The sequence below is a fragment of the Platalea leucorodia genome (genome assembly GCF_965183815.1).
Source record: "Platalea leucorodia genome assembly, chromosome: 3".
In the NCBI taxonomy this organism is placed as follows: domain Eukaryota; kingdom Metazoa; phylum Chordata; class Aves; order Pelecaniformes; family Threskiornithidae; genus Platalea; species Platalea leucorodia.
In genome coordinates this window covers 44,370,520-44,385,190 of record NC_138825.1, presented here as the reverse complement: position 1 = coordinate 44,385,190, position 14,671 = coordinate 44,370,520, and the positions used below count along the sequence as shown (strand labels likewise).

At 39.0% G+C, this 14,671-nt stretch overlaps 1 protein-coding gene across 4 annotated transcripts in view; it reads right to left on the bottom strand.

The window, feature by feature from the left end:
• The window catches only part of HEATR1 (HEAT repeat containing 1), a 39,523-nt gene that overhangs the window by 751 nt on the left and 24,101 nt on the right, over nucleotides 1-14,671 (bottom strand). For 3 of the 4 annotated variants that reach the window (XM_082306476.1, XM_082306477.1, XM_082306479.1), the window contains 18 exons: nucleotides 13,938-14,056; nucleotides 13,551-13,672; nucleotides 11,961-12,089; nucleotides 10,779-11,009; nucleotides 9,960-10,086; nucleotides 8,682-8,848; nucleotides 8,163-8,209; nucleotides 7,177-7,300; nucleotides 6,186-6,326; nucleotides 5,680-5,969; nucleotides 4,785-4,935; nucleotides 4,102-4,260; nucleotides 3,228-3,362; nucleotides 2,873-2,977; nucleotides 2,611-2,779; nucleotides 1,687-1,841; nucleotides 1,181-1,339; nucleotides 386-494 (listed from right to left, as the gene is read on the bottom strand). In XM_082306476.1, coding sequence (XP_082162602.1) covers nucleotides 386-494; nucleotides 1,181-1,339; nucleotides 1,687-1,841; nucleotides 2,611-2,779; nucleotides 2,873-2,977; nucleotides 3,228-3,362; nucleotides 4,102-4,260; nucleotides 4,785-4,935; nucleotides 5,680-5,969; nucleotides 6,186-6,326; nucleotides 7,177-7,300; nucleotides 8,163-8,209; nucleotides 8,682-8,848; nucleotides 9,960-10,086; nucleotides 10,779-11,009; nucleotides 11,961-12,089; nucleotides 13,551-13,672; nucleotides 13,938-14,056 — 2,639 coding nt within the window. Of the gene's footprint in view, nucleotides 1-385; nucleotides 495-1,180; nucleotides 1,340-1,686; nucleotides 1,842-2,351; nucleotides 2,456-2,610; nucleotides 2,780-2,872; nucleotides 2,978-3,227; nucleotides 3,363-4,101; nucleotides 4,261-4,784; nucleotides 4,936-5,679; nucleotides 5,970-6,185; nucleotides 6,327-7,176; nucleotides 7,301-8,162; nucleotides 8,210-8,681; nucleotides 8,849-9,959; nucleotides 10,087-10,778; nucleotides 11,010-11,960; nucleotides 12,090-13,550; nucleotides 13,673-13,937; nucleotides 14,057-14,671 lie in introns of those variants that run through there. The other variant, XM_082306478.1, reaches the window with a different exon arrangement.

Here is a 14,671-nt window from a genome sequence, read left to right as displayed (position 1 = left end):
ACCCTAGGAAGGCTTCATCACTTGTCAAGGCTAGAACTGTCTTCAAACACCAGGTATGAAATAAATATTCAAAAATATTTTGGCACTGACTCAACTTAGGAAAATTATTTCTACTGTAACACTGATCTAAAGCATGCAACTGGGGAGGTGTGCACAGGCTATAATACTGAATAAACTACCGTAATTTAACTGAACTTTAGGAGTGTGTTGGATATAACCCATTTCAGTTTGCATCCTGCACAGTTTAAGCTATGGTATACCAATTCATAAGATTTATAGCAATTATAGCAGTCATCCTGTCTGAATCTTTGAAATAAGTGGCCCTTATTCTTTTTTGGTCATAGGCCAGTTGTCTGCCTTCACTAATGACACTTTAGAACATTACCTTCCATGAGCTCGGCTAAGAATGGAATAGATTCTGGTAGCAGGACCAGGTAGTTCTCCTTCAGTTTTTGTGCAACTTCTAGCAAAGCAAGCAGAGCAGCAAATCGGACCTAAAAGAAAACAATAATCTTTGTAAGGAAACAAACATTACAGTATAGTTCCCTGTTTTCTCCCCCCCACCTTCTTTCCATATAAGTTTGTAAACTAGCTTTCCCTACTGAAGGGAACTAGTTTTAAGCTAATAGAAATCTCAATATCTGGGTTAAGATAATGTCAAAGGAAAAATAGGTTGCAAGAAGCAGGTATGTTGCTGAAAGTTATTTGATATAATAGTCCTTAACTTCCTGTTACAATGCCACTCTGTTCCACTGTATCAGAAGGACTTAGCTCAGTACAATGAAAGCGCAAGTACTCCCCCGGAATACATATAACCTGTCAAATAGGAGAGTCTTGACAAAACTGTATAATAAACAAACAGGTGTGAAGGTTGATAAATAACTGTCTTCCAGTTCCCCCTCTAAAGTGCCCCTTTCATCATACACAAACAGGTTCGTGCCTATTCCAACAGCTACCAATCTTTAAAAAATCCCAAATCACACCGTACAGAGGACATCCACATGTGGAATATTGACTGCTTACAGTAAGAGCAGAAGTAGTAGCACAGTACAATATCAGTATTTTAATTTAGGCTAGTATTTCAGCAATGATTTGGCTAATCCATTTCTGGTTTTTGGGGCACTGTTCCCATTTTTTAAGGCAACAAAGAAAACCAGTTCAAATTCTGATAGCTCCCAACCTTAGGAGAGGTGTGCCTCATTTTCAGCAGGATTTGGTAGTTCAGTGGTTTCCAAAGAGAATCATCTGCCATTGCTACTGAAAACTGAGCTATGCAGGGTATCAGGTGCGCTGTCACTCTTTCCTGGAACTTCTCATCTCCTCCAAGCATATTTTCTAGCTGTGGAAGTAAAAAGCTTGTCAAACAGATCAAGACTCAGATAAACCCAGCCAAAATCACTTCTAGCTTTGGTTTTCAGGTACTCAAGAGTTACAACACAGAGCATCAGTGGGAATGCACTGGTTTGCAAGAGCTCAACACCATGCATGAACCTTACAGAATGAAAAAATTAGTAATTCAGAGCCTTAGGCAAAGCAGTTAATACTGTCTGTAGCTCAAAGACAATGAATTAATTCCTCCCTTTTTGTTAAGGGAGAGGATTGAGGCCAGATAGTTAAAAAAAAAATAATCTTTCAGTCAGGGGAAAAAAAACCAGCTATGAATTATTTTTTTGTGTCTGTCAATACCTGATCGACCAGAGGCATCATTAAGGTTTCTGCTCTTTCCTTACTCAGGAACTTCTGGGTGTCAAACAGGAAGAGCTTGTGCAGACAGTCCATGGTGAACTGCAACAGTAGACAGCTCTTTTCCGTGCTATTCTCAGAGTCAAAGAAAGCTTCATCTACATATATTAGTCAAGGAGAAGAAAAAAAAAAATCATTAAAAAAAAAAAGAAAATACAGAACTTCCCCACAAGACAGAAACATTGTTAGTTTGTGAATATAGGTAAATGATGTACCACATAGCAATTACGTACTTATCACTCAGAACAATAAAGTGGATGCAATATGTTATCTAGCTTTTTAGCTAATGCTCTAGCAGGTCTGCCACTGCTGTTCACAGTCAGCTGGGGATAAAAGAATAGCCACAGGCTACAGGAAAAGTGCTTGGCCGTACCTGTGGTTATAGAGAATTTCTTCAGATCACTAAAAATGGGATGGGCAAATAGTTTCCCATACAAAAAAGTAATACTTCTTTTTGCCAAGAAAGCAGAGGAGTCTGAATACACTAGGTAGCATATAAGAAAAGTCAGTGAATGGGGAAAAAAAAAAAAAAAAAAAAAAAAGGAAAAAACACCCAAACAGAAACAAGTCACCATCTTTCCACACAATTTCATTCTCATGGAACTCACTGGGACTGACATTGAAAATTTTCATGTGGTCTCAACTTTGTACTGGCAGCCCAGAGCCCATGGATGAAAAATGTTCTTTGGTTCCATCAGAATAAGAAAGATGCCTTATTTATGAGAGAAAGAAGAAAGAGAGAAATGAGAAGGACGTGCTGTGAAGTAAATCCTAGAAGATTAAACTTTCAGCAATTATAATTAACCTCTTTCAGCAATTAGAGTTAGCCTGCCAATGCTTCTCTGTAGTTATTAACTGAAAACTTACCAGTTTTAGAAATGTTGACCTGGTTCAATGTTTCAGCAAATGACTTCACTAAATGACCAGCAAACAGGGTGAAGAGACCCTTGAGCTTGTCTGCAATGCAGTCTGCTATTCGGTGGAATGTCAGCAGTCTGTCTTTTAGGGTAGACTCTGTTTTGGACCAATCAAAGAGCTGAAAGTGAAAGGCAGATTAGCTCTTTCCTATGTCTGTGCACTGGAAAATACAAATATGCTGATGCAGAGGAACTATATTTAAGCTTCCTACCTTGAAGAAGAGGGGTCTGAAAGAAGCCTCCGAAAGTTTCATGACCATACTTATTAGACAATCAATAATGTAAGCCTCTGTCTTACCAACTTCCTCCAAATCATCCTAGAAAAATTAAAAAACAGAATTCCAAGTTTGAAATGTAAGAATTTCAGTTTTCAAAGCACATTTTGTCTGTTTCAGACTAAATACCTAACCATAATGTTTTCTACCCCAAGAACAATCCCACAACAGAACATTTGATACCCAGAATTTCAGAGCACATATGCAGTGGAAACTACTAATATTTTTTAAAACAAACAGAATCAGCAGGTAGAGGTTGAGCTGCCTCTTTTCATCCCCCTAAACAAGGCACCTGGGCATGCTCCGTTCGGAAGTCCAGGGCTTTAATGAAAAACGCCGTCAGCTCAGCCTGGTGGGAGATCAGGTGCTCCTTCTCCATACCAACAATGTGCTCCTTCAAAATGTTCATAAGGGGAGCCAGGCAGTTCTGCCAAAACAAAAGCAAAGCAATGCAAAGGCAACTGTGATACTGACAGTAACTGAGAAACATAAGAAGGAAATGGCATTTTTTCTCTTCATGCATTTACTCATTAAAATACCGTTGATAAAATAAACAAACTTTTTCCTGTACTTTTGGGGGGGCTTAAGTTAGTAGGATTCCTGAAAGGAGTTTGTCCCCCCCTCCTCCTCCAATCCTGGAGATACCAGTTAAGTCTGAAAGGTTTGCACCTATGAGACGGGAGCAAAGCCTCGAAGAAAATGATGACTCAAGTTCCTAGCAGATAAATTAAGGCCTTTATGACTGTGATGATCTCTCAAGCATTCATCACCTAACAGGCTAAGGATATTAAACTGGTGCATTTCTGCCAGGTCTAACTTTCCTGAGTCACCATTGCGGTACAAAAGAAAACAGATGTATAGGGACTGTGCTGGGTTTGGCTGGGATGGAGTTAGTTTTCTTCATAGCAGCTCATATGGTGCTGTGGTTTAGATTTGTGACCAAAGCAATGCTGGTAACACCCTGGTGTTTCGGCTGTTGCTGAACAGTGCTTGCACAGTGTTAAGACTTTGTTTCTCACTCTGCTGCCCCAGTGAGTAGACTGATGGTGGGCAAGAGGCTAGGAAGGGACACAGCTCAGACAACTGAACTGAATTTTGCACAGCTTGTTTCTTTTTTTTCTTTCTTTCTTTTTAATCACAATTCAAAAGAATGAAAAAGTCCTTACCTTCCGGGTATTTGCCACTTCACTGTAACACTTTGTAACTGCAGGCAAGAGTATTCGGGGAGCAAGCCTCGTAGCTAGGATAGTTTTCAATGATGTTATGCGTAAGCTTATCTGGGAAGAAGGACCAAACTCGACCACAATCTTTTCCAAGCGGACAACCTATCAGGAAATCCAACAAAAGTTAGGCATACTTAAAACAACTCAAGAACTTATTTTACAGTAGTTGGCTGTTGCAAGTGTCAGATGGCAATTTTGCTGTTTGCACCACTTGGAGCACCTTACATTAGGATGTCTGTGTACAGAGCCTCGCTGTCTGCAGAAGACAAACACTGAAAAACTGCACGTGTCGGAAGCAGGGGGTCAGAATTACCCTACTAGAGATGTTAGATACACACATTTGATGAGATCATGGATAATACAGAATGATCCTTCAGGATTCATCTCCCTTTCCAAAGAGGCAAACTACAACCTATCAGAGGGAAGAGGAGGAGATGCTCTTATATTCAGTATCTCAGTTATCTGCACAGGAAGATGAGTAGAAGAGTAACATGTTACAAGCTTCCACATAGTTGGCACACACTCCTACTTCAGTTTCAGAAAGAAAAAAGCCATCTCTCTAGCTTCTCCTAGAACTGGGCAGAACCAGTCCCCCTTTACACATCTGTAGGAGTGAGATGGCTCACCTGCAGCAAGCAATCCAAAAGATAAGGGCTAAGGAAGTGCGGTAATGTTTCTGCAACCTTCAACAGAGCAGTGACAGCACTCAGCAAGTAAATCTCATTGGAGACCAGCTCCTTCTTATTTTTTAAAGTCTTCAACAGTGCTGGCATCAGCCTGTGAATAACCAAGCATAAATACAGAAAGGTGAAACCACTGACAATCCGGAGGCACATTTCCAATCACATAAATCCATCTGTTAAGCCCGCAGGGACAATTTTCACATGAATTTTTACATCTATATTTGAGAAAACTCAGTATTCTGCGTTCTTCTACTGTATTTCATTTTTTTGAAGCTAGTGAAGGATATTACGTTTAGAATCACAAAATCATAGAACAGTTTGGGTCAGAAGGGATCTTTATAGATCATCTAGTCCAACCCCCCTGCCAGAGGCAGGGACCAAAGCCCCGCATTTAGTTTAAAGATTTAATGACAATAAGAAACTTATATTTGTAATGAGATAAAACAGCCTTAAAAGCAACAAGTTAGATGCTTGAATTCTTCTTGAATAGGGAGAATAAAATAATGTAACATGCAGGGTTTCCAACTGTACTGGTTCTCATGTTTTTAAATGCAATCTGTTCTACAGTAAAAATACAGAATATGGTCTGACTTTTCTAAAGCCATAAAGACTGCCTCTCCATAAGGAACTCCACTAATTATAAAACTCTTTAACAATTTCCGCACTAGCTTCTTCGTTCTATGACCAGGAAGCACATTCGTGCACTACAAATACCTTTATTCTTATCTACACAAAACACAGACTGCCACTTGACCTTCGTCACCATTTCTTCCGTAATGCATTTTAGTACAGCTAATTCCTGCTGCAGTTGGTTCCCTTAAAAAGAACCCAACAGTACCTTGGAAGCTGAGGTATTGCTTGGGCTTTCAGTGTACAGGTGACCTCAGCTATACAGAGCAAAGCACTTCCCATCACATTCTTTTCCTCCTTCTCCGAAGAAATTAGGTCAATGGCAGTTTTCAGAACAGGTACAAATGGCACTGGATTTTCTGTGCCAAAACCTTTGCAGAGCAGCTTGAGGCTGAACAAAGCAGTCTGCCTGTTGATGGCTTGCTCCTCCTCTTCCTCTTTTCTTTTACACTGCACAATAGCAATGAGCTCAGGAACTAGCTCTAAGAGCTGCAGGATCTAAGAGGACAAGAGAACATACGCATTAGACTTACAATTAGAAGCCCAGAACCTGCAAAGTAACTGTGGGCAGGTAGCCTCCATCTCACTACTCAAGAGCTGCCTGCCAGACTTGGCACTGGTACTCGATGTCTTTGCACAGAGCAAGCCACTTCTACATCAATCTCTCTCCGGGTGCTTCTGCTAAAGGAACCGAGTTTAATCACTTCGCCTCACCTGGCTCTTCTGCCACTTTGTGCGCTGCTGCACCTTGTTGTTCAAAAGGTCCATTGCCTTACGTCTCACGGATGGGAGCTGATTTGTCATTAGTCCCCTAATTACAGGGATGAAGGTTTCTGTTGGCAATAAGGCATTGACCTACAAGAAAACATAAACAAAACAATACCATAAATGCTCTTCCATGCACTGTGACATAGTAGCCTCCAAATAAGACAGGCAAACTCTCTTCAGCTTCCCACATGGATTTCAGGATCAAAGAAGAGAGGACAGGCTAGCAATGCTGTATGAGAGGCAAGCAAAACAACAAAGCAGGTTCCAGCTACAGTACTTAATGTATGTTCACTGGCTGCTAACCAGCCATTATCTACCCGCTCCGAGATTTCCTCAGCAATTCCTTTTGTCTACACTGGTGAGCTATCCCTCCTCACTCTAAAATATTTCTGGTAGTGCCCTGTGCATGTACATCATGAAAATTGGAATATGCTTCACAGGCAAACAAAAAAATCCAAGCTGTGAAAAGACATATGCACAGCATGCAGCGAGACAGCTAGTCCAATTCTACTAATATACTTCTGATCAGAAAAAGATTAGAAAGAAAAGCATAAGGATTTTTTTTCTCCATTTAAATTCCATGTGGAAATACACAACAGATCCATTAGCATTAGTTAAAATCATTTTATGAGTTAGCAGTGAGAAATGCTGCCATTCTTCTCCACCACATAGACAGTGAAATGACTGCTTCCAGCCAGTGGAATACTAACTAGAGGAAATAAGCATTCCTGACTTTTTTCTTTCTGGTTGCTCCGTCTAAGCCGTTAGCTGTAGTTATTACAGTTGTTAGATGAGTTTAAACAATGATGCACCAGGTTGCAGCCCATCCAATAAAGATGGGTACTAATCCAACAAGCAATCCTACAAAGGCTATAATCATATTAATAAGCAAAAGCAGAAGTGTCCCACTGCTAACATGAGGGCTAATGAGACATACTTTATCCAGCATATCATAGGACTTGTTAAGCAGAACCCTCCAAAATTTGGCTGTTGGCTTGTCCACGTTTCCTTCCACTGAAGACGCCACAGTGTTTATATAGTGAAGAACTTCTTCTAATAGCCTAGATGGAAAGGAAGCATCTTTTAGTAAGTAACAAGGACACTAAAGAAGTCAACTTTATTACTGGAAAGCATAAAATTTCACGAAACAGCAACAATAAAAAAATGAAACACCGAATGGAGAGACTAGCAGATCACATCTACGTTTTAACAAAAAGCTATGGCAATAAGGACAATCATGTGCACATTAAAGAAGTCTACCTGGTACCCCCAAATTAGCATCTACATACAATAGTAGTTCTACTTAAGAACTCTAAAACAAAACAATCTGGGAGGATGTAGATGTTTAAAAATGAGCATTTAAGGAACACAGCATTTAAAATAAATCCTACACCCTTTTCCACTTAGAACAAACACAAAAGTTAAGCCTCCGCAAAAGAAACCCTCAATTTTGCATCATCGGCTGTTATAGCCCAATGACTACAACTGTGATCTGTGATTACTGGTAATTTTCTTACACGAATATCGGGGCACCTGTGAACAACGATTTTTTTCCCTACGAATGAAGTGATATGTTTTGCTAAAAATCTGGAATTCTTTTAGAGACTCCATCATCAACAGCATAATAGTTATGGCCAAGTCTGTAAATAAGCACTATCGGAAATATAGAAAGAGTGGATATTGGGTGGAGCAATCTTTCAGAAATAAAAAACTCCACATCGTATTAAAAAAAAAAAACCACACAAAACAAACCCCAAACCAAAACCCAAATAACTTGCATATAATAAATACTGCTTGTTGCCAAGGACAACATTAAAAGTATCCTTGGGGAAAAAAATATTCTAATGGGACTACACTTAAAAAATATTCCCAGGTTGCAGTAAAAGCTAGAAATAGAAGGAGCAGAGCAGATTTAAAGCATACCTCTGTTCCAACTTCTGCAGCTCTTCTGTTTCTTCACATTCAACTATCTGGTTTGAAAAGGAAGAATGAAAACTCTAAGTGTGAAACTTACATCCCCTCATTAAGTTAACATCCCAGTATTTTCAAATTTGTTCTGAATGAAATGTCCACTAACGTGGTAATTATGAGCTCCCCACATTTGCGCTTAAGCCATCATTCTAGAAGCGAATCTGAGACACTTAGGCAATGCAGTCACAGTAGCAAATACATTGCTCCATAAAGCCAGCGGGAATCCACTGGGACCAGAATTTCACTTTGTTACCTATTCATCAATCACACAAATGGAGTCTATTTGGAAAAGCCTTAATAAAAAATAATTAACGTTACTGAGAGGTTTCAAAACTGTGTCAATAAAGGTGTCAGCAAGATACACTGGACAGTGTATTCTTTCATTCCCTTTGAATATAAAGCCATACTAAAAAGCAAATTAATGGCATAATTACTTCATGTGATCAGTTTAAAAAACAATCTGCTTATTACCTTTTTCACAAAGCTCTGAGAGGATAAAAGCTGTGACATGAAGGAGACTGACAAGAATTTGAAATGCCGAAGTTGTTTGTCTGAGTGAGACTCCACATTAAAGAGCTGCCCATCCTGACTTTTTAGCTTTGTCTTGCACGTTCTTGATTTTTTTGGCCCAGGATCATCTGTTGAAAACATTCACAAAACAAATTTGCAGGCAAGAGAAAAAGACATTTGATTTCTGATTCCAGAAACAAAGTAAAATTACAGTCAGATGTCTATCAAGGATAGTCATTCTGCAGTATCCAAAATCATGTCAAAGTTCCAAAGAAGATGCTCTGAAATACCACAGAAGACAAGATTTTTCATTTCAACAGCCTCAAAAGAAGTACTACCATTTCACTGCCATTCCATCTGATCATTTTTACGTGAAGAATCTTCTTTTTTTCTTGGTGCTAAAGCTATGGTACACTGGCTACAAACACGAGAGACTTTTGAGGCAGGACCACATACACTGTGCATCACATATTTGGGAAAACTGCTTTCAGTGTCATCACCTGGTCCTTCTTGGCTGAGAAAATGTATTCAAACAAATACAGCAAGTCCTAACTTAACAAGAAACAAACAACCCTCACCCACCTTCCCCAATGCTCTTTGAAATAACAGACTGGAAAAGTATTAAAACAGATTTTTTAATTATTGCTCCACTATATTGTTGTAGAAAGAAATGAAAGCCTACAAAAACCCAGAAATGACTGGTAGTCCCTGTGATTTTGTCTGCTATGAATAACAGCTTTTTATTTCCACTAAATGATTTACTGTATCTTCTAAGTGAGGACTACTGTTTGATTCTAAGCGCTCAAATTAATCTATAGTTAAAAGGATTAAAAAAAAAGTAATCCCATATCTTAGCCATTTTATGAAAAGAAAAAAAGTCATTAGAGTAATTCTGTATCCCTTAGTCTTTTTTCTAGAGGAGTAACAGAATCATAGAATAGCTTTGGTTGGAAGGGGCCTTTAAAGGCCATCTAGTCCAACCCCCTGCAATGAGCAGGGACATCTTCAGCTAGATCAGGTTGCTCAGAGCCCCGTCCAACCTGACCTTGAAGGTTTCCAGGGATGGGGCATCCACCACCTCTCTGGGCAACCTGTTCCAGTGTTTCACCACCCTCATTGCAAAAAAAAGTCTTCCTTACATCTAGTCTAAATCTACCCCCTTTTAGTTTAAAACCATTACCCCTTGTCCCTTGTAATAGGAAGGTTTATATGCATCTGCTGGCTCTGTTTTGTGGTTACCTTCTTTGTTCTCTGGCAGCTCTGTCAAGTACTGGATTATTTTCATCATGCTCTGGAACTGAGAACGTACACTAAATTCACAACAGATGGAAATCCAAAATTCAGTGTCTGCTTCCAGAACAGCATCCTGTTTATGGTTTAGAAAGAAAAAAAAATTCAAGAATTAAAAAAAATATTACTAATAATGATAAAAAGACACAAAAACTTCTCAATGAGTTTGTGAAAATGCCATGGTGAGCTGGATACTGCCAGGATTAACACCAAGGGTTATAGCAGCAAGCTCTTGGAGAGAACATAGCTCCAAGGGTAAAGAAAGAGATTAAACTGCTACAGCAAAGGCTGTCTCTTCTCACCAATGTTCCTTTAATAATTTTTCTAGTTTTCCCCATAAACTATGCTTTCACCTAATCTGAGGGCATGCCTACACAAAAACACAATAGGATTTTTATCTTGGTCTGTACAGGAAGACCCGTATCATGTTTCACAAACACAGTTAAAGGGAAAAAAAAAAAACCAAAACAAACCCAAACACTTTAAAAATATTGAAGCACTTCATAATTAGATTTTCAGCTCTTCAGGTCAAGGATTGCTGTACAACATGATCTGATTTATTGTTCAGGCTCCAAAACAATATTGTATCTGCAATATAAATCCTAGTCAACATCACCATTGGGTTCTGCTATAGCACAAGCTTAGAGCTCACTACTTATTTTAGCATAACCTAGGAGCTTATCTTGCACCTTCTTAAAGGCAAGGCCATGAACAGAAAGGGGGAGATCAGTCTCTTGAGGAAAAAGTTGACCCTACTCATCTTCTAACCTTGTCTGTGCTTGATGTCGCAGCCACAGTTTTGGTCACATACTGCTCGAACAGCAGCACCAGGAGAACCCAGAGGAACTTGTCTCCTCCGACTGTAGTGATCAGCTGGGCCAGGATCGGCAGGCGCCGGTGCTCCGGCACGTGGGGCAAGGCGTCCACAAACACACGAATGATCTTTGTCACTACCTCTTCCACGCTTCCCGAGGACTCTGACAAATCACTGTCTTCAGCCTATGGGCAAACAGGTACAGCAGTTACAGCAGTTCAAACAGATTATTGCAGGTGGGTACGAGTTCTTTCTTGTAAATTCAGAAAATGAGAGAAAGCACTACGTGCCTGATAACAGCATTACCAAGAGCATAATCTCAAGAAAAAAGTAAGTGCTCCAAAATAAATGGTTTTCAATCACACAGTTCCTTTTCAGTGTTTAAGGAAGATGCCTCAAATAAAATTTAAGAGGAAAAAAGACAATAAAAAAGGGAAAAAAAGAAGAAAGAAGGAAAGAAGATGGAAAGAAGACAAGAAAAAGATAAAAGAAAAAAGGAAAACAAAAATAAAAAAGAAAAAGAAAGGAGAAAAAAAGAAAAATGAAAAATTAAAAAAGGGGAAAAGGGAAAAAAAGGGGGAGGGAAAAGGGAAAAAAAGGGGGAGGGAAAAGGGAAAAAAAGGGGGAGGGAAAAGGGAAAAAAAGGGGGAGGGAAAAGGGAAAAAAAGGGGGAGGGAAAAGGGAAAAAAAGGGGGAGGGAAAAGGGAAAAAAAGGGGGAGGGAAAAGGGAAAAAAAGGGGGAGGGAAAAGGGAAAAAAAGGGGGAGGGAAAAGGGAAAAAAAGGGGGAGGGAAAAGGGAAAAAAAGGGGGAGGGAAAAGGGAAAAAAAGGGGAGGAACTTAAAGTATGTTTCAGGTCCTCTTTAGGAAGAGTTGTGATACCATTTTGGCTAAACCATTTATAAAGTGCAGGAGCTCATAGGGTTAAAAAGAAGCAGTAGTCTGATGAACTCAGAGTTGGTCAGACGAGGCGTAGTCTGTTAATACAGTTATATATAATGTAATATCTATCTAAAAGTAATCCTAAAATAGGCTACAACTTAGTCTACCACTGATATTCTAAACCATTTACTCTGCTTAATTAATACTGTTATTGTTCACTTTTTTCTACTCCTTTCCATTAAGTAGACAAATTTACCTGTATAAGAGCAGGAATAACCATCTGCACCGTCTTATTAATTACTTGGAACGTGTAAGTATCATCCAGACGCAAGACATTTGCTCCCATGAATGTAAAAATGGGCATAATGTTATGGAGAACTTTATCCTGGAAAAGAAGACAGATGAGATTAGTTTATTTTTTGAACTGTGCTGCTCTGCCTGTTATACCTTAAGGCATTTCTCCTTCCCACAAATGCCACTAGATTCCTATAAAAGAAAATGAGAATCATTAGTATCTTCCAGAATCTCCACTAAAATAATTTTAAATATATAGTGTCCCTTAAAACTACTTACTATGTGATTGTTAAGACTTCTAAATATTATTTAGAAACCAAGATACACTTCTAAGCAAGTAATTAAAGAGTGGAAATTGAGAGTTCAGTCTGATGAAGTACCTTGTATTTTTCAACTCAGTGCCATGGTAGTATGACAAGCAAAATCAGCTATGGGGAGATTTGCAGAAGCACAAATGTGAATGTGGCACAGATTCCAGTGATTTTCATACCTTTCCCACCCACTCTTTATATATCTGCAATATCTACAATCATACAATGGAAACCAACTATGCTCATTTTAATTTTTGGCTTTTTGGGGCACTAGACTGTAATCACAGTAATTAAAAGGGTTGGATTAGAGGTGTCACCTAGCTCAAGAGTTGGTTTCCTAGATTTTGCCAGAACTTAGAGCAAGAAGTTATGGGCACATTTTTCATTCAGCTTTAGTGAACTGAAGGAGTATTTTAGATTTAAAGAGAGATGAGACTCACACAAAATATTTCCTTGTATTCTGACCTTGAAAAGCTTGTAAGAACCAATATTAATGTAGAATAAAAGCTCGGTTCTATAGCAGGTGATGGCAGTAAGATGGCGATAAAGAAAACCAACTCCAACAATAAAAAAGCCAAATCCTCCACAGATTTGTGAAAAACATTCCAGTTTTGCCTTTTGGGAAAAATGCTGTCTTTCCAAATGTGTGGTGAAAGTACGGAGGCAGAGATAAAGATGCAAACTGAGTTTGATACATTTGGATACATTTTGCTGCTTTTATAGTTTCAAAGCAAAAGAATCTTACTTAGAAGAGTGAGCGTACGGTTAAATTTCAATCCATAGAAGAAAAGGCCTGTTTCTCGGTCGATTAAAATCAGACCAACCTGGTTTTATCATCAACTACAACTACATTTCTCAGTGTTGTACAAGACAGGAACTTGTAAGAATACGTGTGCTATTGGGCTACATGTTTTCTCTCTTGTTTATTAAAAAACAGGGGAAAGAAGAAACAGTCCACGAGAACTTTGACCACAGTGGGAAGGTGAGGCAGGGGGTGTTGTCAGGAAGCTTCTTCCCTTTCTAATGCAAGTCATAAGTAAGTGCCCAAAGCATCAAGACAGAGGTTTTTTTTCAAGTAAAATGGAATAGAAAGCCCTAAAAGAGCAGGGAATCTGTAAATTTTGCCTCTTGCTCCTTTCAGAAAGCTTCTCCACATAGAATAGCTCTACATGTTCTTCAGTCTTCCCAATGTTTGGAACCTGAAGAGAAGAGCTGACACATAAATTTCAGGTACTACTTACAGGAAACATGCCAGCAACAGCACCAAGGAGAAGCAGTGCATGGTGGTGCGTCTGGGGCATTTTAGAAATCCTGATACACTGAACTATCACTTCCACGTTGAATTTTTCTTTGTCAAGGACATCTGCAAGTAAAAAATACTTGCTGATTAACACTTTAATGATTAGTCAACCATGTAGGAATAAACAGTACCCTCAGGCACTGGTTTTAATTTGCAAACCATACCTAAGGGATCTACAAAAAAAGATTACGAAGGCAAACTTGTATACCCCATAGAGGAATCTATCTCTCCTCAGCAATACAGTGTAGAGAAGAAAAAAGTTAGAGGCCATTGTTTTAGTGCTGTGCTGGCGAGAGAAGTATCAAGAAATGAATCTGGCAATTTTTACCTGCTGGGATCTTGCTACCATCTGAAGACAATTTCTGACAGATGTTTAGCAGGCAGCTGAGGATTAGCTGCTTTGTATATTCCATATTTTCTTCTTCTGATGCCATAGGTTCCAGACACCTATACATTCAGGAAAAAAAGTAGAGATTGAAAAAGCAGACAGAAAAATAAGTGACCAAGCTGCGTATTAAGATACAAATAAGAAACCGCAATCTTCATTCTACAGAAGTTCTAAAACTGAGGCTTCTAAAAAGCGTTTGCCAAAAAGTGTCTCTTCTTTTTTGTTTTCAAATACATCAATTGGTCTAACAAAAGACATTTATCAAAGCACTGTCAAGAGTATAAGATGATTACCTGAAATATGATTGCCCATCTATGTAAAGGCAAGTCATAAAGAAAAAAAAGATAAATACCCAATCTATATGTAAACTTTCCTAAGTGCCTGGAGATAGGGCTGGCAGGAAAAGCGATAGTTTTCTTAGGTTGCACTGGATGAAGGCTGTTCCACAATGTTTTGGGAGGAATTTTAAAGCTTAGAGGAGCATTATAATAGCTCTGCAAAAGACACAAGTCCTGTCAATTGTGCCAGTTTTAGCACAGCTATCACCCTTCTTACCAATCCCAAGCCCTCCACCTGAAAAACAAAGTCTTCGCATAAGCAGCTGTGCATCAGGTAAAAATCTTAAAAAGCCCATCACATTGTTTAAAGGGCAAAAAAGTCCTAACAACTTCCCA